The 21,583-nt window shown below is 57.1% G+C and overlaps 1 protein-coding gene across 2 annotated transcripts; it reads left to right on the top strand.

The window, feature by feature from the left end:
• The first annotated feature begins 1,038 nt into the window (after positions 1-1,038).
• On the top strand, positions 1,039-20,770 carry TM9SF4 (transmembrane 9 superfamily member 4). Of its 2 annotated transcripts, none has more exons than XM_054391834.1 (18): positions 1,039-1,089; positions 6,727-6,840; positions 9,383-9,482; positions 10,345-10,513; positions 10,629-10,758; positions 12,698-12,821; positions 13,934-14,052; positions 14,198-14,309; positions 14,804-14,874; positions 15,584-15,716; positions 16,260-16,341; positions 16,424-16,499; positions 17,262-17,345; positions 17,545-17,720; positions 18,007-18,070; positions 18,620-18,739; positions 19,520-19,609; positions 20,589-20,770. In XM_054391834.1, exons 1-18 carry the CDS (start codon positions 1,075-1,077, stop codon positions 20,736-20,738), a joined length of 1,929 nt encoding a protein of 642 aa, XP_054247809.1. In that variant the 5' UTR covers positions 1,039-1,074; the 3' UTR covers positions 20,739-20,770. The 2 variants fall into 2 exon arrangements, with proteins under 2 accessions (XP_054247809.1, XP_054247808.1); XM_054391833.1 differs by having other exon boundaries at positions 1,039-1,098.
• The last annotated feature ends 813 nt before the right edge of the window (positions 20,771-21,583 follow it).

The following is a 21,583-nucleotide window of genomic DNA, read 5'->3' as shown; positions in this document are numbered from 1 at the left end:
ATTTTCTCTAGGCTGAACCCCAGCTCCCTCACCTGCTCCTCACCAGACCTGTCCTCCAGCTTCGTTGCCCTTCTTTGGGCCCACTCCAGCCCCTCAATGCCCTTCTTGAAGCGAGGGGCCCAAAACTGAACACAGAATTGGAGCTGTGGCTTCAATCAGTGCCCAGCGCTGGGGCAATCCCTGCCCTGGTCCTGGATGGTTCCTCCCCTCAGCTTGCCTCAGGAGGAGCTTCTCCGGCCCAGGACCGCCGCCTGTGGCAGCCCCAGACCAGGAAGCCCTCTCCCGCTGTGGCACAGCTCCGCTGCTTTGTTCATAGTCAGGATTTAGAGCCCCCCGGGGAGGATGCGCTGCAGGGCGGGCAGGACCGCGGCGTTCCTCGCTCGTTGTTGCGGCTCACCGTCAGCGTTTAGCGCTGGGGCAAGGAGGAGGAGGTCAGCTTTTAGCGAAGCTTGCCTTCTGCCTTTTCTAGCTTCTGGGCCCGCCATTCTATTTCTCTCATCCAAAGAGGCAAACCCAGTTGCTTCGGTGCTTTGAGAGGCTTCTTTTTGTAATCAATAAAGAATTGATAAACCTCACGTGTTTGGGGCATTCCTCACCTTCCCCTGCCCGGGTGAGGCTGAGAGCCTGCAGTATCCCTCGGGCCAAGCAAGGCCCGCAGGCCCTGGCCGGCCCGTGAAACGGGAAGGCCGGACCGAAAGGACCGGGCCGAGCCGTCCCGGCCTTCCCTGTCCCACCGTTTGTGTGCCCGCACCAAACATGGCGTCCACAGTATCCCGCCCGCAGCCCTCTCGAAGGCAGCTGCCCTCAACAAACATAGCCGCACTGGCTCCCCCCTCCCCTACCCCGACAGCCCTGCGGTGCCGGTGAGCTCTCTGAGGACCGAAGCGGCGGCGGCCCGCGGCGTGCCCTGCAGCAGGGCTGGGCCGGACCGGGCTGAGCCTGGTCCCGGCACCGCCTGCCCCGGCAGCGCGGAGCTACGAAGCCGGCCCGTTCCCGGCGCGGTCGCCATGGCGATCACCCCGCAGCCAACCGGCGCCGCTTCCGGTGACGCGCGCCCCGACACGTGGATCCAAGATGGCGGCGGCGCTGGTGAGTACTGCGGCCCCGGGCGCCCGCTGCGGCCCGCCCGCCTCCCGCGTAGTCTCGGCCGCGCCCGGGCAGCCGCCGTGGCCCCGGTAGCTGCGAGCTGTGAGGAGGCCCCGCTGGGAAGGGACGTGGCGCCCTGTCCGCAGTCCCTGCCGGCCTCCCCTCGCTCCGGTCTGTGGCTGGAGAAGGCTCCCCCGGTTCTGCCTGGGGCCTTGGAGCCGTTCAGTGTCTCTCCGTGGGCGTCTCCGCGGCCCGGGCGGTGTCAGCGGAGGAGGGCAGGGGCGGGTGGAGCGGGGCAGGGCAGGGCTCTGTGTCTGTGGGGCCCCGCCGGCTCGGCGCTCCCTCGGCAGCGAAACCGGCCCCGTGGCCGTGGTTCACGGCGGCGTGTGCGCAGGGGGGACGCGGGGCCGGGTCAGGGGCTCTGCCGCGGAGTGAGGGGCACCGGGCAGCTCCTTCTGTCGGAGGGGAACGTCAGCCTGAACGTGCTGCTTGTGCCCGGACAGAGGCTGCTGCGTCCTGTGCGGTTTGCACAAGTGGTGGGCAGCGAGCTGGGGGCGAGTGGGCACCTCCCCTGTGGCTGAGTTGTTACTGCCAGAGAAGGGCAACAAAGCTGGCGAAGGGTCTGCAGAACAGATGTAGTGAGGAGCTGCTGAGGGACCTGGGGTTGTTCAGCCTGGAGAAAAGGAGGCTGAGGGGAGACCTCATTGCTCTCTACAGCTCCCTGAAAGGTTTGAGCCAGGTGGGGATTGTTCTGTTTTCCCAGGGAACAAGCAATGGGACAAGAGGAAATGGCCTCAAGTTGCCCCTGGGGAGGTTTAGGTTGAACATGAGAAACAATTTCTTCCCCTTGACAGTTGTCAAAGCCTGTCCCAGGCTGCCCAGGGCAGTGGTGGAGTCCTCATCCCTGGAGGGGTTTCAGAGCTGTGGAGATGTGGTGAGGGCCATGGTTTAGTGGTGATCATGGTTAGACTCCATGCTCTTGGAGGTCTCTTCTATCCAAACCCATTCTGTGTTTATCATTGAGTTATTCCCTGAATCTTTGGTGAGCTGAAGGTGTTTCTGGTGGGGCTCTGCTGAGATAGACAAGCATCAGTGCCACCTCACAGGGAAGAAAATGAGCTGGTGAGATGTTAGTTGTCTCCCTGAAGACTTACAGTAGACACCTGGTTTCTCCCGGGTGCTTTCAGGAAAGGCTGTGAGAAGAGCTGTGAGAAGCAGTGATGTGTGTGGAGGCAAAGGTCGCTGCTGGGGTGAAGGGGTGAAGTGACTCCTGGAGCATAAAGCCTGGCAGAAACTGGAAGGGAGATTGTAAGGAGTGGAGGTTTTCATTTCTTTTGCTTTAAGCATCTTCACACTCTGCTGGCTTTCTCCCAGGCTGGGAGGAGAGAGTTCTGAGCTGGCTTTGAGAGCTGAAGCTGCTCCTGCTGGGAGTTTCCTTGCAGCCTGCTCTTTTCTGAAAGGCAGAGAAGTCTGTGAGCAGCTCTGGGTGTCAAAGGAGCTCTCTGCAATCAGTGTGAATGCAGCACTTGTCTGCTTCCCAAAGGCTGACTCCTCAGGCTGAGGGGCAGCTGGGCTGGAGGCCATAAAGATGAGCTTGTCCAGGCAGTCATCAAGAACATCCAAAGAGGCAGCCCTCAAAAAGGGGGACAGGCCCCAGGCTGGCAGCCTGGGAGTGGAGAGCAGCTCCTCTTAGCCCTCTTCATGTGCCTGAAGGTAGAAGAAGTGCTCCACATGGGAGAGAGTTTATTTGCTCTCTTGCACATGGATTTTTTTTTTCCTTCCCTCCATGGAATGGGTTTTGCTTTTCCTCCCTTTCTGCAGCCATATTACAAAGGTTTTGGGTTTTTGTGGGTTTTGTTTTTTTTTAAGTGGAACAGCATTATGAATCCTGCTGGATAAAGGAGTCAGCACAGGTTGGGTTTTCCCTGTTGTTCAAAACAGCCTTTGGAAGTTAAAAGCTCTTGGTTGTGGCTGTCCCTCAGAAGATAGGATACCAATCACCTCATTCATGTGGTCCCCATCCTTGTCCCTTCCTCCTTCCCTTTCCTCCCTCTAAGCAAGGGTCTTCTTGAGTGGATGATGAAACTGTAGGGCTTAACCCAGCCCTGATTCAAGACCAGCCCTGGGAGAACACTCACAGGATGCTTGAAGCTGCTGCTCAGAGGTTTCTCCAGGTTGTCAGTGCTGGGTGTGAGTGGATGTCTGCCTGCAGCTGAGGTTTTTTATGGCCTTGTGTGTTTGTTTTGCTCCTGGTTGCCTTGTTGCAGGATTTCCTGGCACCTCAGCTGCAAGAGTCTCATCCAAGAGAGAGATTTTATTATTTGGTTTGGTGCATGTGCTGTGAAATGTAACTGATCCCAGAGGTGACATCTCCTGGCTGCTGGAATTCTGGGGGGCTGCCATGGGGGCTACCAGAGCTCTGTCCTGCAAGTTTGGACTGTGCACAGGAGATAATGTGGCTTGCAGGCATCTCCCACATGAGTTGATTGCCTGGCTCATGAGTCCTGCACACACTTTGCTGTGGCTGTGGTGGTGGTGCTGAGCTGCTGCCTTCTCCTGGGGAAGGATGGAGCACCTCAGGCAATATGAAAGCAAAGAACCTGCTGAGAAAGGCCCTTCAGAAGCTCTATTGGCCTTAAGCTGCTGGGTTCAGAACGTGTATTGGAGCATCTCCTCCAAATTTCATTCCCCCAAAACTTGCCCCACCTGTTGCATGGCAGCTTTCCCATCTCTTGCTCCCACGTTTTCTGTCCCTCTCCTTGCCGCTGCCTGAGTCGTCATCCTCTGTGTGCAGAGAGCCTCACTTCTGCCAAAGGTGTCAGCAGAAATGTCAGTTTCTGAGTCTTGCATGTCTCCTGAGTGCCCTTCACTTGCCCTCTTGGAACTCTCCAGGGCAGGGTGGCACCGGGGTAGGTTTGGCTTTTATTAGGTGATGTGCTGTGTGTGTCTGGCACTGCAGAGCCCAAGGGAGGCAACTGCGAACAGGACCAGAGTTGGGTTTCTTTCCCCCCCCCCTTTATCCCCCCCCCCTTTATCTCCCCCCCCTTTTATCCCCCCCCCTTTATCCCCCCCCCTTTTATCCCCCCCCCTTTTGTCCCCCCCCTTTTGTCCCCCCCCTTTTGTCCCCCCCCTTTAGTCCCCCCCCTTTAGTCCCCCCCCCTTTAGTCCCCCCCCCTTTAGTCCCCCCCTTTAGTGTCCCCCCCTTTAGTGTCCCCCCCTTTAGTGTCCCCCCCTTTAGTGTCCCCCCCTTTGTGTCCCCCCCCTTTGTGTCCCCCCCCTTTGTGTCCCCCCCCTTTGTGTCCCCCCCCCTTTGTGTCCCCCCCCTTTGTGTCCCCCCCCTTTGTGTCCCCCCCCCTTTGTGTCCCCCCCCCTTTGTGTCCCCCCCCCTTTGTGTCCCCCCCCTTTGTGCCCCCCCCTTTGTGCCCCCCCCTTTGTGCCCCCCCCCTTTGGTGCCCCCCCCCTTTGGTGTCCCCCCCCCTTTGGTGTCCCCCCCCCTTTGGTGTCCCCCCCCTTTGGTGTCCCCCCCCCTTGGTGTCCCCCCCCCTTGGTGTCCCCCCCCCTTGGTGTCCCCCCCCCTTGGTGTCCCCCCCCCTTGGTGTCCCCCCCCCCTTGGTGTCCCCCCCCCTTGGTGTCCCCCCCCCCTTGGTGTCCCCCCCCCCCTTGGTGTCCCCCCCCCCCTTGGTGTCCCCCCCCCTTTGTGTCCCCCCCCCCTTTTGTGTCCCCCCCCTTTTGTGTCCCCCCCCCCCTTTTGTGTCCCCCCCCCCTTTTGTGTCCCCCCCCCCTTTTGTGTCCCCCCCCCTTTGTGTCCCCCCCCCTTTTGTGTCCCCCCCCCTTTTGTGTCCCCCCCCCCTTTTGTGTCCCCCCCCCTTTTGTGTCCCCCCCCCTTTTGTGTCCCCCCCCCCTTTTGTGTCCCCCCCCCCTTTTGTGTCCCCCCCCCCTTTTGTGTCCCCCCCCCCTTTGTGTCCCCCCCCCTTTGTGTCCCCCCCCCTTTGTGTCCCCCCCCCCTTGTGTCCCCCCCCCCTTGTGTCCCCCCCCCTTGTGTCCCCCCCCCTTGTGTCCCCCCCCCTTGTGTCCCCCCCCCTTGTGTCCCCCCCCCCTTTGTGTCCCCCCCCCCTTTGTGTCCCCCCCCCTTTTGTGTCCCCCCCCTTTTGTGTCCCCCCCCCTTTTGTGTCCCCCCCCCTTTTGTGTCCCCCCCCCTTTTGTGTCCCCCCCCCTTGTGTCCCCCCCCCTTGTGTCCCCCCCCTTGTGTCCCCCCCCTTGTGTCCCCCCCCCTTGTGTCCCCCCCCCTGTGTCCCCCCCCTGTGTCCCCCCCCTGTGTCCCCCCCCTGTGTCCCCCCCCCTGTGTCCCCCCCCCTTGTGTCCCCCCCCCTTGTGTCCCCCCCCTTGTGTCCCCCCCCCTTGTGTCCCCCCCCTTGTGTCCCCCCCCCTTTTGTGTCCCCCCCCCTTTTGTGTCCCCCCCCCTTTTGTGTCCCCCCCCCTTTTGTGTCCCCCCCCCTTTTGTGTCCCCCCCCCTTTTGTGTCCCCCCCCCCTTTTGTGTCCCCCCCCCCTTTTGTGTCCCCCCCCCCTTTTGTGTCCCCCCCCCTTTTGTGTCCCCCCCCCTTTTGTGTCCCCCCCCCCTTTTGTGTCCCCCCCCTTTGTGTCCCCCCCCTTTGTGTCCCCCCCCTTTGTGTCCCCCCCTTTTGTGTCCCCCCCTTTTGTGTCCCCCCCTTTTGTGTCCCCCCTTCTGTGTCCCCCCTTTTGTGTCCCCCCCCTTTTGTGTCCCCCCCCCTTTTGTGTCCCCCCCCCTTTTGTGTCCCCCCCCTTTTGTGTCCCCCCCCCTTTGTGACCCCCCCCTTTTATCCCCACCCCCCCCTTTTATCCCCCCCCTTTTATATCCCCCACCCCCCCTTTTCCCCCCCTGCCAGTCTAAGCCAACCAAGCTGCTGCTCCTCCTGCTCTCTAAGACTCTTTCGAGCTCCACTTCCATTTCACAGCCTTCCTGGGATCCCTGAGGTGAGGGCAGGGACTGGGGAAGCAGCACAGTCCAGCAGATTCTGGATTGTGTTGGAGCCTGATGGAGCTGAGTGAAGCCTCCAGCCTCAGCCAGCTCCTCGCTCCCTGCAAAAGGAGTGAAAACCTTTGGCTGTGTTGTGGCAGAGAGCTGGGAGGAAGGAGAAGAGGAGCAGGATGTGACCATCCCTCTGGAGGCAGCAGGTGGTTGGGTTGGTGTCAGATCTTACTCTGCACTGGCTACAGGTAGCAGGATGTGAGCGTGAGTCTGTGAGAGGCTGCAGGGCAGCTCCTGGTGTGCAGAGCTGACAGAAGGGCAGTGCCAGGGCCACAGCCCTCTTCTCTAGGAATCCCTGGAGTGCTCCAAGGCAGGGGGGTGTGAGTAGGAGAGTCAGCTGACAGCAGCTGGATGAAGCTGCTGGGGAGCAGAAGTGCATTTTTCTTCTGGCTGATGTTTTTCTAGTGGCAGCTGCAGAGACAGACTGGAAGGTGACTCGATGAGAGTCACAAACCAAGAGCAGCTTTAGTGAGTTCCATCCCCTGGCTCTGCAGCCTTCCTGGTGCCTGGGATGAACGTTTCCCCTCCTGGTGGCCTTTCCCCACGTTGTTTCCATGTTGCTGCTGTGTTTTAAAGCTGCTTCTCCTTGCAGGAAAGGCTGAGGTGCACGCTGGTGTTGCTGCTGGTGCTGCACGCTGCAGGCTCCTTCTATGTGCCTGGGGTGGCTCCTATCAACTTCCACCGCAATGACCCTGTGGAGATCAAGGTAGGAAGGGCTTGGGTGCAGCTCTTGGCCCCTTTTGGTCTGGGTTCTCTTGTCTTTGGGGGTTTTCCCTCTCTATCATAAGAGCTAAGTGAGGCTTTAGGCCAGATTTGGGGATCCTGCTGTTCTCTTTCACAACATTTTCTCCTTCACCACATTCCTCTTGGGGATAAGCAGCCCTCAGCTGCTCACCATCATCACCTTGCCCTGCAGTTCCATCTGAGTCTCACTTCTCTTCAGCCAGATTCCTTCAGTGGCTGCACCAAAGTCCTCAAGATGTTGCTGTATTTGAGAGAAGAGTTAGGGAGAGAGGGAGAAGGCTCCTCTCTCACTGGAGTTTGGAAGTGAATTTCAGAGAGCTAAAAGCACCTCTCCCATGCAGACAGGCTGAGAGGGTTGGGGGTTGTTCAGCCTGGAGAAGAGAAGGCTCCAGGGAGACCTTAGAGCAGCCTTCCAGTACCTGAAGGGGCTCCAGGAGAGCTGAGGAGGGACTTGGGACAAAGGCATGGAGTGACAGCATGAGGGGTGATGGCTTCAAACTGGAAGGAGCTGGATTGAGATGAGACATTAGGAAGAAATTCTTGCCCAGGAGGGTGGGGAGGCACTGGAACAGAGTGCCCAGAGAAGTTGGGGAGGCTCCAAGCCTGGCAGTGTTCAGAGCTGGGTTTGGATGTGGCCTTGAGCAGCCTGGCCCAGTAGGAGGTGTCCCTGTCCATGGCAGGGGGTTGGGACTGGATGATCTTTGAGGTCACTTCCAACCCAACCCAACCCAGTCTGGGATTCTGCATCAGTCAGAGTCTCTCCTCCAGCATGACGCTGACCAAGTGCTTGCAGAGGTTGGGCCTTCAGGTGGAATAAAGAAAAGGTTTGGCACAGAGCTTTTCCACTCTCTCCTCTCCCCATTTTCCACGTGTTGGATCCTCAAGTGGAGTGAAAGCCAGGAGAAGCCTTTCCCAAGGGTAGACTTTTGTCCTTGGGCACTGCAGATGGTCCAGCCCAGGCTCACTGGAGCTGTGCAGTGTGGCTGGTGGTGAATGGTGGAGCTGCTTCCAGGAGGAAGCCAGGCTTTGTTTCCAGGCATCAGCAATTTATAGCCCATTTCATTTCTTTTTCTAAAGCTGTGGCCTGTGCCTCAGCACAATCCAGCTCCCCTGGGGGTGCTGAGGTTGGCTGCTCCCACGTGAAGCCCTACACAGTTTTCTCTTTGGCCACAGGCTGCCAGACTGTGGCTATTTTTAAGCTAATGAGACTTTGCCTGTGGCTGCAGACAGTTTCCCAGAAGAAGGAAGAGGAGGGTATTGGAATGGCTGCTCTCAAAGGGATTGCAGGAGCCAAATGCTTCCTCAAACCATCAGGCAAGTCAGCCTGGTGTTGGCCAGAGCCCTTCCAGTCAAGCAGCTTGGCTCTGTGACAAAACCCATCTGGGTTTTGGGTTTTTTTGGAGCACTCTTGCCTGTCCTGCTGTGTCCCCTGCACTTCCCTTCTGCCTTGTGATTTGTGGGAGCTCTCCAGAAACATTTGGGGTTTGTCACTGTCTTTTGTCTTCCCCATCTGACAGCCCTGGGCTTGCCCTACAGAGATGAAATTGCTGAACCCCGAGGTTCAGTGAGGCAAGAGAGCTGTGATGAAGAAATCACCACAACTGTCTTGTCTGAAATGTGACCCTTGGATCTCTTCTGAGCTCTTTGTTGTTTCTTAGAACTCCACTGAGGCAATAGATTTATGAAACCAATCCACCACACTTCTGTCTTCCAAGTGTTGCTCTGTTGGTGAATGAATAGCTACTAAATCACAGAGAAGGTACAAGCAGGAGTTGTGCAGAAGAGGGGGAAGCTGGAGCTTTCCCAGCATCACCTGCCTCTCTTTCTACACCTCCCAAAAGTCAGCTTTATGGGAGGTGTCTGGAAGGAAACTTCAGGTTCTGGCTGATGCAGAGAGGGTAGGAAACTGTGTTCTACCTGGGGCTAACTCCTCTGCTCAGGGTTGCATTAGAGGGACAGTGGTGAGTAAGTCAGAGAGGTTCTCCTCCCCCTCTACTCTGCCCTGATGAAGCCACATCTGGACTATTGTGTCCTGTTCTGGGTTCCTCAGTTCAAGAAGGACTTCAGGGAACTGCTGGAAAGAGTCCAGCACAGAGCCACAAAGCAGCTGAGGGCAGTGGAAGATCTCCCTGTGAGGCCAGGCTGAGGGAGCTGGGGCTCTGGAGCCTGGGGCAGAGCAGCCTGAGGGCTGCCCTCATTGCTGGGGATCAAGATGTGCAGGGCTGGAGCCAGGCTCTGCTCAGGGATGGCCAAGGACAGCACAAGGGGCCCTGGGGGCAAGCTGGAGCAGAGGAGGTGCCCTGGGAACAGGAAGGGAAACTTTGTCCCTGTGAGGGTGCAGAGCCCTGGAGCAGGCTGCCCAGAGAGGTTGTGGAGTCTCTTCTGGAGACTTTCCAAACCCACCTGGATGTGCTCCTGGGTGCCCTGCTCTGGCAGGGGGCTTGGGCTGGAGGATCTCTGGACGTCCCTTCCCAGCCCTGCCCATGCTGTGGTTGCTCCTGCAGGCTGTGAAGCTCACCAGCTCCCGAACCCAGCTGCCCTATGAGTACTACTCCTTGCCCTTCTGCCAGCCCACCAAGATAACCTACAAGGCTGAGAACCTCGGTAGGTGCTGCTGAACACCTTCAGTCCCTCAGCAGGAGCTGGGCTGGGGGAGGGGTTGTGTACAGGGGTGAAGGCTGCTGCCAACATCTTCCCTAAGGAGCTGCTCCTGGAGAACCTGCTTCCCCCAGCTGTGCTGGCCACGTGCAGTCTGGGGTGTCCATGCACTGGAGAGAGGAGAGGCCTTTCCTGAGGGAGGGCATGTCACCTGCTTCAGAGCTGGATACTCCCAGCAAAACAGTTGGATACTCCCAGCAAAACAGTTAAACTCTCCTTGAATCTTGTCTTTCAATCTGTGGTCACAAAGAGGATTTGCCATTACCACTCCAGCTGCCAACCCAGGGGCAGGAGCAGTGTTGGGAAGGTTGGAAGGCTTCAACATGCCCTTATTATTTGGGGTACAGGGTTCAGTTCTGGTGCCCTCAACACAGGAAGGACATGGAACTGATTGAGCAGGTCCAGAGGAGACCACAGAGATGATGAGAGGGCTTGAGAACCTCCCCTGGGGGGACAGGCTGAGAGAGTTGGGGTTGTTCAGCCTGGAGAAGGCTCCTGGGAGACCTCAGAGCAGCCTTCCAGTACCTGCAGGGGCTCCAGGAGAACTGGGGAGGGACTTGGGAGTGCCAGGATGAGGGACAATGGCTCTGAGCTGGGAGAGGGGAGGTTGAGACTGGGGGTGTGGAAGAAACTCTTGACAGCGAGGGTGGGGAGACACTGACAGAGGCTGTGGCTGCCTCCTCCTTGGAGGTGTTCAAGGCCAGGCTGGGTGAGGCCCTGGTGGGAGGCAGGGGGTGGAAGTGCCTGAGCTTGCAGGTGCCTTCCAGGGGAGAGCACTCCCTGACCCCACGGTGTTCCTGCCTTGCAGGGGAGGTCCTGCGTGGGGACCGCATCGTCAACACTGCCTTCCAGGTCTCCATGAACGTGGAGAAGAAATGTGAAGTGCTCTGCAACCTGCCCAACAAACCTCTCACCCTCAGCCTGGAGCAGAGCAAGCTGATGGCAGAGCGCATCAGGGAGGACTACTACGTGCACCTGTGAGTCTCCCCCACCCCGGGCTGGGGGCTGCTGCCAGCTGGGGGCTGCTGCCAGCTGGGGTTTGGGCCCTGCTGGGGGCCAGGCTGACCCTGGGCTCTCCCTCTCTGTGTGCAGCATTGCTGATAACCTCCCCGTGGCCACCCGCCTGGAGTTCTATTCCAGTCGTGAGGAAGAGGAGAAGAAGAAGGAGAAGGATGTGCAGTTTGAGCACGGATACAGGCTTGGCTTTATGGATGGTAACAAGGTAGAGAACCCTGCTGGGTGCCTGAGGGTCACAGGATGGGTGTTAGGGGTTGGAAGGGACCTCCAAAGATCATTGAGTCCAACTCCCCCCCCGCCAGAGCAGGAGCATAGAATCCAGCACAGCTCACACAGGAACACATCCAGACAGGCCTGGAAGGACTCCAGAGAAGGAGACTCCACAACCTCTCTGGGCAGCCTGCTCCAGGGCTCTGTGACCCTCAAAGCAAAGAAGTTTCTCCCCATGAGGAGTTCAAGTGGTGTCTGGTGGAGGGGGTTAGAAGTCTCCCAGAGAGCACCAGCACTGGGGACACACCAGAAAGGTTTTCTGGGGTGGAAATCTGAGGGGGAGGTCTCTTGGAAGCAGAGGATGGGCGGTGGGCTGCCAGGAGTCCTGCCTTTGACTCACTCTCTGTTGGACAGACTCCTGCAGTGGTTGCTCCTCAGTGTAGCCCAAAGGCTGGCAGATCTTTGATAGTCTTGGAGCATCTTGTGTTTAAATAACCCCCCAGAAGCAATACTTGTTGGAGGAAAAGCTGCTGAAGCAACTCAGCAAGTGTCTTCCTGAGCCCCAGGAGTGGCTGTGGCACTTACGAGATTCTTAAGGCTCAAATGTTCAGTTGGACACAGCTCTGATCACTTGAACCTGAGTTCTCAGAGGTGAATGAACCTGCTGGGCCAGCTTTTGGGGTCCCTGGGGCAGTCTTGGGGTCCCTGTGCTCTGTTGATGGGGTGGTGATGCCAGAGCCTTTAGAAGGCAGAAGCTTAGGACAGCCCTGAGCCCCTCAGAGGCTGGGAAATGCCTGCCTGGTAGAAAGAGCAGGCAAGAAACTTGGGATTGTAGCTCCTGAGGTGTTTCCAATCTAAAGGTGGTGATTCTGCTACCCCATGGTTTGAGATAGGAGAGGTGATGAGATTTTCCAGGCCAGAAATAGAAATCCCAGGATCACAGAAACATTCAGGTTGGAAAAGAGCCTCAAGGTCACCAAGTCCAACCCGGAACCCTGCTCTGCAAGGGTCACCCCTAAACCATAGCCCCAAGCACCACATCCAAACCTCCTTTAAACACATCCAGGCTTGGGGACTCCACCACCTCCCTGGGCAGCACATTCCAATCCCTGACCACTCTTGCTGGGAAAAGAATGTTTCCTACTGTCCAGTCTAAACCTACCCAGTTGTAGCTCTTGTTCTGTCACTAATGAGCTGTGAGAAGAGACCAGCAGCAACCTCTCCACAACCTCCTTCCAGGTAGTTGTAGAGAGCCAGGAGGTCTCCCCTCAGCCTCCTCTGTTTCAAACTAACCATCCCCAGCTCCTTCAGTCACAGATTCATTCTCCAGACCCTTCACAGCTTCCTTGCCCTCCTCTGCCCTGGCTCCAGCACCTCCACATCTCTCTTGGATTGAGGTTCCCAAAACTGGACACAACACTCCAGGTGTGGCCTCCCCAGAGCTGAGTCCCAGGGGACAATCCCCTCCCTGCTCCTGCTGGACACAGCATTGCTGATCCCAGCCAGGATGCCTTTGGCTCCTTTGGCCACCTGGGCACACTGCTGGCTCCTTGCTTGTCCATGAGCACCCCCAGGTCCCTTTCTGCCAGGCAGTTTCCAGCCACACTGCTCCAGGTTTGACCTGAGGCGTTGCTTGGGGTGGTTGTGACCCAAGGGCAGGCCCTGGCACTTGGCCTTGTTGGGACCAAACCCTGCTCCCTGATGCTGCTGTGGCTGAGAGGTTGCTTTTCCAACACCTCTGCTCTCTCTCCTCTTCTTCCTGTGCCCTTGGGCAGTGTTGGGCTGACCTTGCTCTGCAGCACAGCACAGCTGGTGATGGGAGGGAGCCTTTGGCTCTCTGCCCCGAAGCTGCTCTCTGCCGTTGTTGCTTCTCCACTTGGGCCTGTGCCTCCCTTGGGGGTGCTAACATCTTGTTTGATGTCCATCTGTTTTAGTTCTACCTGCACAACCACCTCTCCTTCATCCTTTACTACCACAGAGAGGATGTGGAAGAGAGCCAGGAACCCACCTACAGGGTTGTGCGCTTCGAAGTCATTCCCCAAAGCATCAAACTGGAAGGTGAGAGATCCTTGGGGAGGGGGACAGGGCCCAAGAATCTCCTCCAGTGGGGCCCAGGGGTTGCCCTGATATGCCATGGGGCCCAGGGAATGCCCTGCTGTACCATGGGGCCAAGAGTTGAACACATCTCTGAAGGGTCAGGGTGCCACTTGCTGCTTCCACTGTGGTCTCAGGGCACAGAAATGAGGGAGTCTGAACTGTAAGGACAAGAAACCTCTTTGCTATTAAGGGAACACCAAAAATAGAGATCTCCTTGAAATGCAGCCCATGGGAAATGGGTGACTGGAAGAAGGTTGGAATTTGGGGGTTGGAGGTTGGGGTTTTTTTGCACTGTGTTGCCTAGAACAAAGGATGGGGCCTGGGTCTTGGTACACACACTGTGTGCCAGGCCAGAGACCCACAGAGTGTTTGGAATGGTTCAAGGAGGCTTGGATGTTAAAAATGATGGTTCAGGGCAAAACTACCTCAGGGAGCCAAATGTGGAATGGGTGTCATAAAGGGAGGGTGCCCATGGTTTGAAATGAGAGCAGAGCAGATTGAGATTGGATGTGAGGAACAAGTTGTGCAGCAGGAGGCTGCTGGAACACTGCCACAGGTTGCCCAGGGAGGGAGCTGAGGCCTCATCCCTGGAGATATTCAAGGTGAGGCTGGGCAAGGCTGTGAGCAAGCTGCTCTGGTGGAAGATGTCCCTGCTGAGTGCAGGGGGATTGCACTGGGTGCCCTTTGGGAGGTCCCTTCCACCCCAAGCCATTCTGGGATTCTCTGGTGTGTATCCTGCCCTGCAGCTCCCTCCTGGCAGCAGGCTCTGCTGGAGAAGGGTCATTTCTCAGCAGGTCCTCTTGAAGCAGAGGATTCATCCATGGTCTAGATGCTTGGCTTCAGATCCTCTGGCTTTTATCCTTCCAGTTAAGGAAAGCTCTAACAGTTTGTTAATGGTTCCCCACCTCTGATGGGAAGAAGCTTTGCAAACTGCAGAAAGCAGAGGAGAAAGGAACAAGAACTTCTCCTGCAGTGCTTGGAGCAGTCAGAGGGTACCTGTGCCAAGGTGATCGCTGAGAGAGGTGGTGCCTGGGGAAGGGCTGACCTCACCTGTGCCCTGTTTTGCCTTCCAGACTTGAAGGCTGATGAGAAGAGCATGTGCACCCTGCCTGAGGCCACAGGCTCTGCCCCACAGGAGATAGACCCTTCCAAAGAGAACCAGCTGCTCTTCACCTACTCTGTGCACTGGGAGGTGAGGGAGTGCTGGGGAGCTGGCAGCTCACCCCCCACCCCCCCTGCTCTGCCTGGCTGGGAGTTGGTGCTCCCAAGTGTCCCAGAGGGGTTGTGGAAGGCATTGGGAACGTGCTGGTGTGAGAACAACTTCCCTGTTCTTGCAGGAGAGTGACATTAAGTGGGCTTCCCGGTGGGACACCTACCTGACCATGAGTGATGTGCAGATCCACTGGTTCTCCATCATTAACTCGGTGGTGGTGGTCTTCTTCCTCTCAGGTGGGTGAGCTGTGGGGTGAAGGAGAAGGCTTCACCATTCTGCAGGCAACTTTCTGTCAGCCTCAGCTGAAGGGGGGTGGCTTGAGGAGGCCACATCTGCACCTGGGGTCGGGAGGGGCAGGAAACCAACACGAGAGCAGAAACCTCCCAGTTCAGCCCAGTGCCTTGTGTGGGGTCAGGGAATTACTCACTTCTGCCCTCTGACTGACTGGGGGAGCTGAGGGGGTGGATTGTGGTGGACACACATCTTGCCTGTCTGTATTTTGGGGGGGGGGGGGGGGGGGAATAAAAAAAAACCCAGAGGAAAAGCAGAGTGCTCCATTCCTGCTGGGCTCGTGCCCTCCCTGCTGCCAGGGGTTGTGTTTGTCTGTGCTGGGAGCCAGGGAAGGTGGTGGATGAGCTGGGGTGGGGGGGTAGCTGTGCAGATGCAGAGGGTGGGGGCAGCAGGGGCAGGGAGCAGGCAGTGAGCTGAGCCCAGCTGTGGCTGCTTGCAGGGATCCTCAGCATGATCATCATCCGCACCCTGCGCAAGGACATCGCCAACTACAACAAGGAGGACGACATCGTAAGTGCTGGGGGCTGGGCTCAGGGGCAAGCAGGCAGCAGGAGGAGGCTGGCAGGTGGTGGCTCTTCCTTTGCCCTTCCTTTCCTTTGAGCCCTGAGGATGGGAGGGGCAGTTCTGTCTCTCTGGGTATGGTGGCAGACCATAGAATGGTCAGGGTTGGAAGGAACCTCAAGGCTCAGCCAGTCCCAACCCTCTGCCATGGGCAGGAACACCTCACACCACAGCAGGTTGCTCACAGCCACATCCTGCCTGACCTTAAAAACCTTCCACCACCTCCCTGGGCAACCTGTTCCAGGGTCTCACCACCCCCATGGGGAAGAATTTCTTCCTAACATCCAATCTGAACTCCCCACTTCTAGTTTTGCTCCATTCCCCCAAGTCCTATCACTACCTGACACCCCAAAAAGTCCTTCCCCAGCTTTCTTGTAGGCCCCCTTCAGATCAGATGTCCTCAGACCAAAGTAATGACTGCAGGTGGTGCCCTCACGCTGGCAGTTCAGGTCTGAGCTGTTTGAAACCCAAGGAGGAAAGAAGTTTCCTAAATGGTGTGACAGAATTCTGTAGTACTGGGTCCAGAGAGATGAACCTCTTGGGCTGGCTGTGGTAAAACCTTCACTGTACCTAGAACTGAGTCCAGGGAGAGGAACCTCTTGGGCTGGCTGTGCCAGGACCTTCACTGTGCCTAAATAACCTTTTCTTGGATTTGCAGGAAGATACCATGGAGGAATCTGGTTGGAAACTTGTGCATGGAGATGTCTTCAGGCCTCCTCAGTATCCTATGATCCTCAGCTCTCTGCTGGGGTCTGGAATTCAGCTCTTCTGTATGATCCTGATTGTCATCTGTAAGTGGCACACGTTGGCCTGGGCTGGTGTCCTGCTTCCAGCTGGGACAGGCAGAGCTCATTTGAGCTCCTCTCTATCCCCAGAGGAGGAACAGTGCTGGAGAGTCTTTGTAGCTCCTGTTGACTTCAGCCTGTGCTCACCTTGGCTTGAGTGAGGTCACACAAGGCTGAGGAAGGGGCCAGGCCTGGGCTCAGTGCTCCTGGGTTTCTAGAGAGCATCTCCCAGCTGAAGGCAGCTTTCTGTGCCCAGATTTCCTGTTAGCAAGATGCAGGCCCTGGGTAGGGGGCAGCTGAGAGACCCCTGCAGATGTGAAGAAGCTTCTGAGCTGCACCTGCTGGAATCTCAAGGGAAACTGAGGCTGGACACGATCTGTGGCTTGAGATCAGAGCTGAGCCTTCCTCTCCTGGCCAGTGCTGAAGGCTGTGGATGTGTGTAGGCTTTGAAGGCCATGAGGGGTGTGCAGGAGGCAGGGTGCAGGCAGCTGTGGGCAGTTCCTGGCTGCCTGCCCTCCATCAGAGCTGCTCTTTGTCCTTGCCCTGCAGTCGTGGCCATGCTGGGGATGCTGTCGCCTTCCAGCCGGGGGGCCTTGATGACCACTGCCTGCTTTCTCTTCATGTTCATGGGGTAGGTGTCTCCACTGCTGCCCACCCCTCCTCATCCTCTCCCCAGTGGTGAAAGCTCCCTTCCTTGCCTTCTTTCTCTCCAGGGTTTTTGGTGGCTTCTTCGCTGGCCGCTTGTACCGGACGCTGAAGGGACACCGCTGGAAGAAGGGAGCCTTCTGTGTGAGTCTGCTGCTGCCCTGGGCTGCTCTCCTCACTCCAAGGAGGACACTGAGGGGCTGGAGCAGGTCCAGAGAAGGACAGTCAAGCTGGGGAAGGGTGTGGAGAATAGGTCTGATGAAGAGCAGTTGAGGGATCTGGGAGTGTTCAGTCTGGAGAAGAGGAGGCTGAGGGGAGAGCTTCTGGCTCTGTACAGCTCCCTGAGAGGAGGCTGGAGCCAGGTGGGGGTTGGGCTCTTCTCCTGTGGAACAAGCAACACAACAAGAGGAAATGGCCTCATGTTGTCCCAGGAGAGGTTTAGGTTGGACATGAGGAACAATTTCTTCATGGAAAGGGCTGCCAAGGCCTGGCCCAGGCTGCCCATGGCAGTGGTGGAGTCCCCATCCCTGGAGGGGTTTCAGAGCTGAGTAGCTGTGGTGCTGAGGGCCATGGTTTGGTGGTGCCCTGGCAGTGCTGGGTTAAGGGTTGGACTCCATGATCTTAGAGGTCTCTTCAAGCCTAAAAATTCTATGATCCATCCAGGTTTGCTCATGGCAGGAGATGTGGAGAAGTTCAGCACAGCTGCACACAGCCTGGCAGGGACTGGGTGTGGGTTGAGTCCTTGTAATGAGGGCAAACACCAGAGCACCTCCTGTGCCTGAGATCCTCCCCAGGGCCCCACTCGTGGTGCATCAGTGCTCCACAGGTGCCATGGCCAGCAGTGGCCTCATCAGAGGAGGATCTGCTGGGTGCTGAGGGTTCTCTGTCCTGTGGTTGCTCTTGCAGACAGCTACCCTGTACCCGGGGGTCGTCTTCGGGATCTGCTTCGTGCTGAACTGTTTCATCTGGGGGAAACACTCCTCTGGAGCAGTGAGTACCACCTGCACCTGGGCCTGCTGCTGGGGTGAGGGTGGTGGGGCTGGCAGGGGCCTACCTGGGGGGTCACAGTGTGTCCTCCTTCATGGGGGTGCCAGTGCTGTGGTTGGCTGGAGAGAGAGTTGGGTTGGCTGGTGACAGCAGGGCAGGTGAGCAGGCAGAGCTGACTTTGTGGCTCTGGGTGTGCTTCCAGGTGCCTTTCCCTACCATGGTGGCCTTGCTCTGCATGTGGTTTGGGATCTCCTTGCCCTTGGTCTACCTGGGGTACTACTTTGGCTTTCGGAAGCAGCCCTATGACAACCCTGTGAGGACAAACCAGATCCCCAGGCAGATCCCAGAGCAGAGGTGGTACATGAACAAATTCGTGGGGTGAGTGGCTGAGGGGGTGAGTGTCCCTCCCCAACCCTTGCTTGGCCTCCTCCCCTTGGCCTCCTGGGGTTGCTGAACATCACCTGCTGCTGCTGCTGCTGCTCTCTGCTCCTCGAGCAAGGCGGTAGCAGAGACAGCCTGGGCAGTGCTGGTGCTCAGCAGTGGGGGCAGCTGAGCCCTGCAGTGTGTGGCACGAGCTGCAGAGCTGCTGGGATGGTGCCAGGGGACTTGTGGTGCCCAGGCAGTTGGGTTGTGCTGCTCTTCACTGCTCCTTCTCACTCCACAGGATTCTGATGGCTGGGATCCTGCCTTTTGGAGCTATGTTCATTGAGCTCTTCTTCATTTTCAGTGTAAGCACCTAACCCTCCTTCCTCCTGAAGCTTTTGGGAGGGGAGGAAGCTTCCTCCAGAGCAGTCTCCTCCTCCTGTACCTACTGGAGGGACTGGAAGGTTCCTTCCAGGCTGCTCAATGTTGATTCCAAAGGAAGCTGGGCTGTGGGTCTCTGCAGACTGTCCTTGTGCTGAAGGCACCTGGAGGTGTCTCTGGGGCACTCTGTGGTGCTAAAGAGGGAAGCTTACAGCAATGTTGTGTAAGGGAGGTCCTGATCTGAAGAGGTTCAACTGAGCCATTCCAGCTGCCTCCCATCTGTCACCTTCTATGTATGGGGAGGGATTTGCTGTCCCATTGCTGGGGAGATGGGGGTGGGATGACCAAACTACCTCAGAGCTGGCTCTGGACACCTTTTTGCAAGCAGATTCCTCTGCAGGAAGGTTGTGAGAGGCAGCAGATTTGTGGTTTCATCCCCACAAGGGGCTCCTCCTTTTCCTTTTGGGGTTGTCTTGTGCTTGCCTGGCGATGACAGAGCCTGGAGCCAGACCTGTGCTGTGTCTTTGCTGCAGGCAATCTGGGAGAATCAGTTCTATTACCTCTTTGGCTTTCTCTTCCTGGTCTTTATCATCCTGGTGGTGTCGTGCTCCCAGATCAGCATCGTCATGGTCTACTTCCAGCTCTGTGCTGAGGTGAGCTGTCCACAGGTTGTAGCTTCAGGAGCTCAGGGAAGCTTCCTCCTGGAAAAGCAGTGCTCAGGTTACTGCTGTTGCCCAGCAGAAATCTTGTGTGGCCCAGCTTCAGGAGTCTGGTTGTTCCCAGTACCTTTTGCCTTGAAGGAACATTTGGAGCTGTTTGATGTCTGCTGGGCTGGGAACTGTGGTCTCATAGCAGGAACTCTGCTGGGAGCAGGATGTTTTGAGCTGACATTTTGCTTGAGACTGGAGATGAGGAAGAAATTCTTCCCAGTGAGGCTGGGGAGACACTGGCACAGGTTGCTCAGGGAAGGTTGTAGATGCCTCTTCCCTGGAGGTGTTCAAGGCCAGGCTGGATGAGGCCTTGAGCAGCCTGGGCTGGTGGGAGGTGTCCCTGCTCATGGCAGGGGGTTGGAACTGGATGAGCTTTGAGGTCTTTTCCAACCCAACCCATTCTGTGGATCTCTGAATCTCCTCACAAAGACACAGTTTCACTCCACACCCATGTCCAAAACAAGAAGCAGGACCAGGGCTGGGCCCTGCTCTTCAGCAGCAGCTGCTGTGCTGCTGGACCTGGCTTGGCTTTGCTGTCAGCTCTGTGCCTTCTTTGTTTGGAAACCTCTCTGTGCCAAAACAGGTCTCCAGCCCCAAACCTGTGGTTTCCCTCTGAAGGAAAATGGGTGGTGGTCTCCCTGCCTCAGAAGGGGCAGAGCTGCCCTGAGGCAGTGGCAGAGGAGCAGGAAGGCTGTGGGGTAATGAAGCTTTTCACCCCGGCAGGATTACCGCTGGTGGTGGAGAACCTTCTTGGTGTCTGGAGGATCTGCCTTCTATGTCCTCATCTATGCTGTCTTCTACTTTGTCAACAAGGTATTGGTGTTGGTCCTCCTGCCTGAAAGTGTTGCCCTTCTGGAAGGGGTGGTTGGATTTGGGAAAGGAAAGGATGGGACTAGCTAGTCCTGCTCTGTGCCCCTGCTCACCACCAGCCCTTCCAGGGAGGAGAGGAGGTTCCCAGGGCCTTGGGACCCTGCCCATATTACCTGGGCAGAGTAGCATTCCCTAACTCCACCTTGGAATCCCAGCATGGGATTCCATCCAGTCCAACCCCTGCTCCAGCAGGGCACCCACAGCAGCTTGCCCAGGAGCACAATGCCCAGGGGGGGTTGGAAGCTCTCCAGAGAAGGAGACTCCACAACCTCTCTGGGCAGCCTGCTCCAGGGCTCTGCACCCTCACACCAAACAAGTTTCTCCTCATGGATCCTCCTGGCTTCCACTTTGTGCCCATTGCCCCTTGGCCTGTCCCTGGGCACCACTGAGCAGAGCCTGGCCCCAGCCTCTTGTTCCCCACAGCTCCTTTAGCTCTTGCTGAGCATTGCTCAGATCCCCTCTGGGGCTGCTCTTCTCCAGGCTCTCAGCCCCAGGGCTCTCAGCCTTTGCTCCTCACAGAGCTGCTCCAGGCCCCTCAGCAGCTTTGGAGCCTCCCCTGGACTCTCTCCACTGGTTCCCTGTTTCTCTTGAACTGGGGAGCCCAAAACTGGATCCAGGATTCCAGATGTCACCTCGCTAGGGCAGAGTAGATGGGGAAGAGAATCTGCCTTGTACTGCTGGCCACACTCTTCTTCATGCACCCCAGGAGACCATTTTCCTTCTTGGCCACCAGGGCACATTGCTGGCTGATGGGCAGCTTGTCCCCCAGCACTCCTAGATCCTTCCCAGCAGCTGGAAGGTGATCTCCTTTCATCTGGACAAAAGGAGTGGGTGGAGAGTTTGCTGGCTGAGGCTGCTTTGAGGACCTTGCTCTCCTTAGCTCTGTGCCTGATTTTTGTTTGCTTTTCCCCTCCTCTCCCAGCTGGATATTGTGGAATTCATCCCTTCCTTGCTCTACTTTGGCTACACTGCCCTCATGGTCCTGTCCTTCTGGCTCCTCACTGGCACCATTGGCTTCTATGCAGCCTACATGTTCGTGAGGAAGATCTACGCCGCCGTGAAGATCGACTGAGGGTGCAGAGACCCCAGCAGGACTCTGATGCCTCCCAGGGGGTATCCTCCCAGCAGCCAAGGGCAAAGCTTCTCCCAGCAATTGTTTTCTTTTTTTTCTTTTTTTTTTTTTTCTTTTTTTTCTTTCAAAGTCAACAACAATCCCATGGGAGAGCAACAAGAGAAAAAGAAACAGAACAGCAAACTCCTCATGCACAGTGGACATGGACTCTGGGCTACTTCTGGGGGGAAAGGGGACTGTAGATACCCCACAGCTGAACTTTCTTCTCCTGTTCCATGTTTGAGGGAAGGGTTTTGTTTTGGTTTTTTTTTTTTAGCAGAGAACAATCCCTCTCTATCACTAAAATCCCCTTTTGCTAATTCATCCTTTTTTGGTTTGGGTTTTGGTTGGGTTTTTTGGGTGCTTTTCTTTTTTTTAATGCTGATGACAAATGGATTTGAGGCAGCAGTGGAAACTCTTCTTGTGAAAATGTTTTCTTCCAGCCCCTGGGATGCTCTGGGATTTAGGGAGAGACTCTTCAGACAGATCCTGGACTGGGTTTCCTTCCTGCCTTTGGTGTCTGCACGGAAGAGGGAGCTTGGCTGTGACAAAACCAGCGTGAAGGCTTCACCCAGCTGGATCCTGGAACGCTCTGCCTGCAGAATTCCTGCATTGGGCTCATTTCCAGTCAGATGGAGCTGCCCTTTGGAGCCTGGGAAGTGCAATTTCACCCCAAGAGCCTCAACTCCAACCTCTCCAGCATCACCTCTGCTTCCCTCCAGCCTCAGGGGCTGCTGCGGATGCCTGCTGTGGAAGGGCTGAGGGAGGGTGGGATTGCCTTCCTTTGGGAATGCTGCAGCAGGACG

The sequence above is a fragment of the Indicator indicator genome, chromosome 24 (assembly GCF_027791375.1).
Source record: "Indicator indicator isolate 239-I01 chromosome 24, UM_Iind_1.1, whole genome shotgun sequence".
In the NCBI taxonomy this organism is placed as follows: Eukaryota; Metazoa; Chordata; class Aves; order Piciformes; family Indicatoridae; genus Indicator; species Indicator indicator.
The sequence above is the reverse complement of the archived record's forward strand: the minus strand, read 5'-3'. Positions and strand labels throughout refer to the sequence as shown.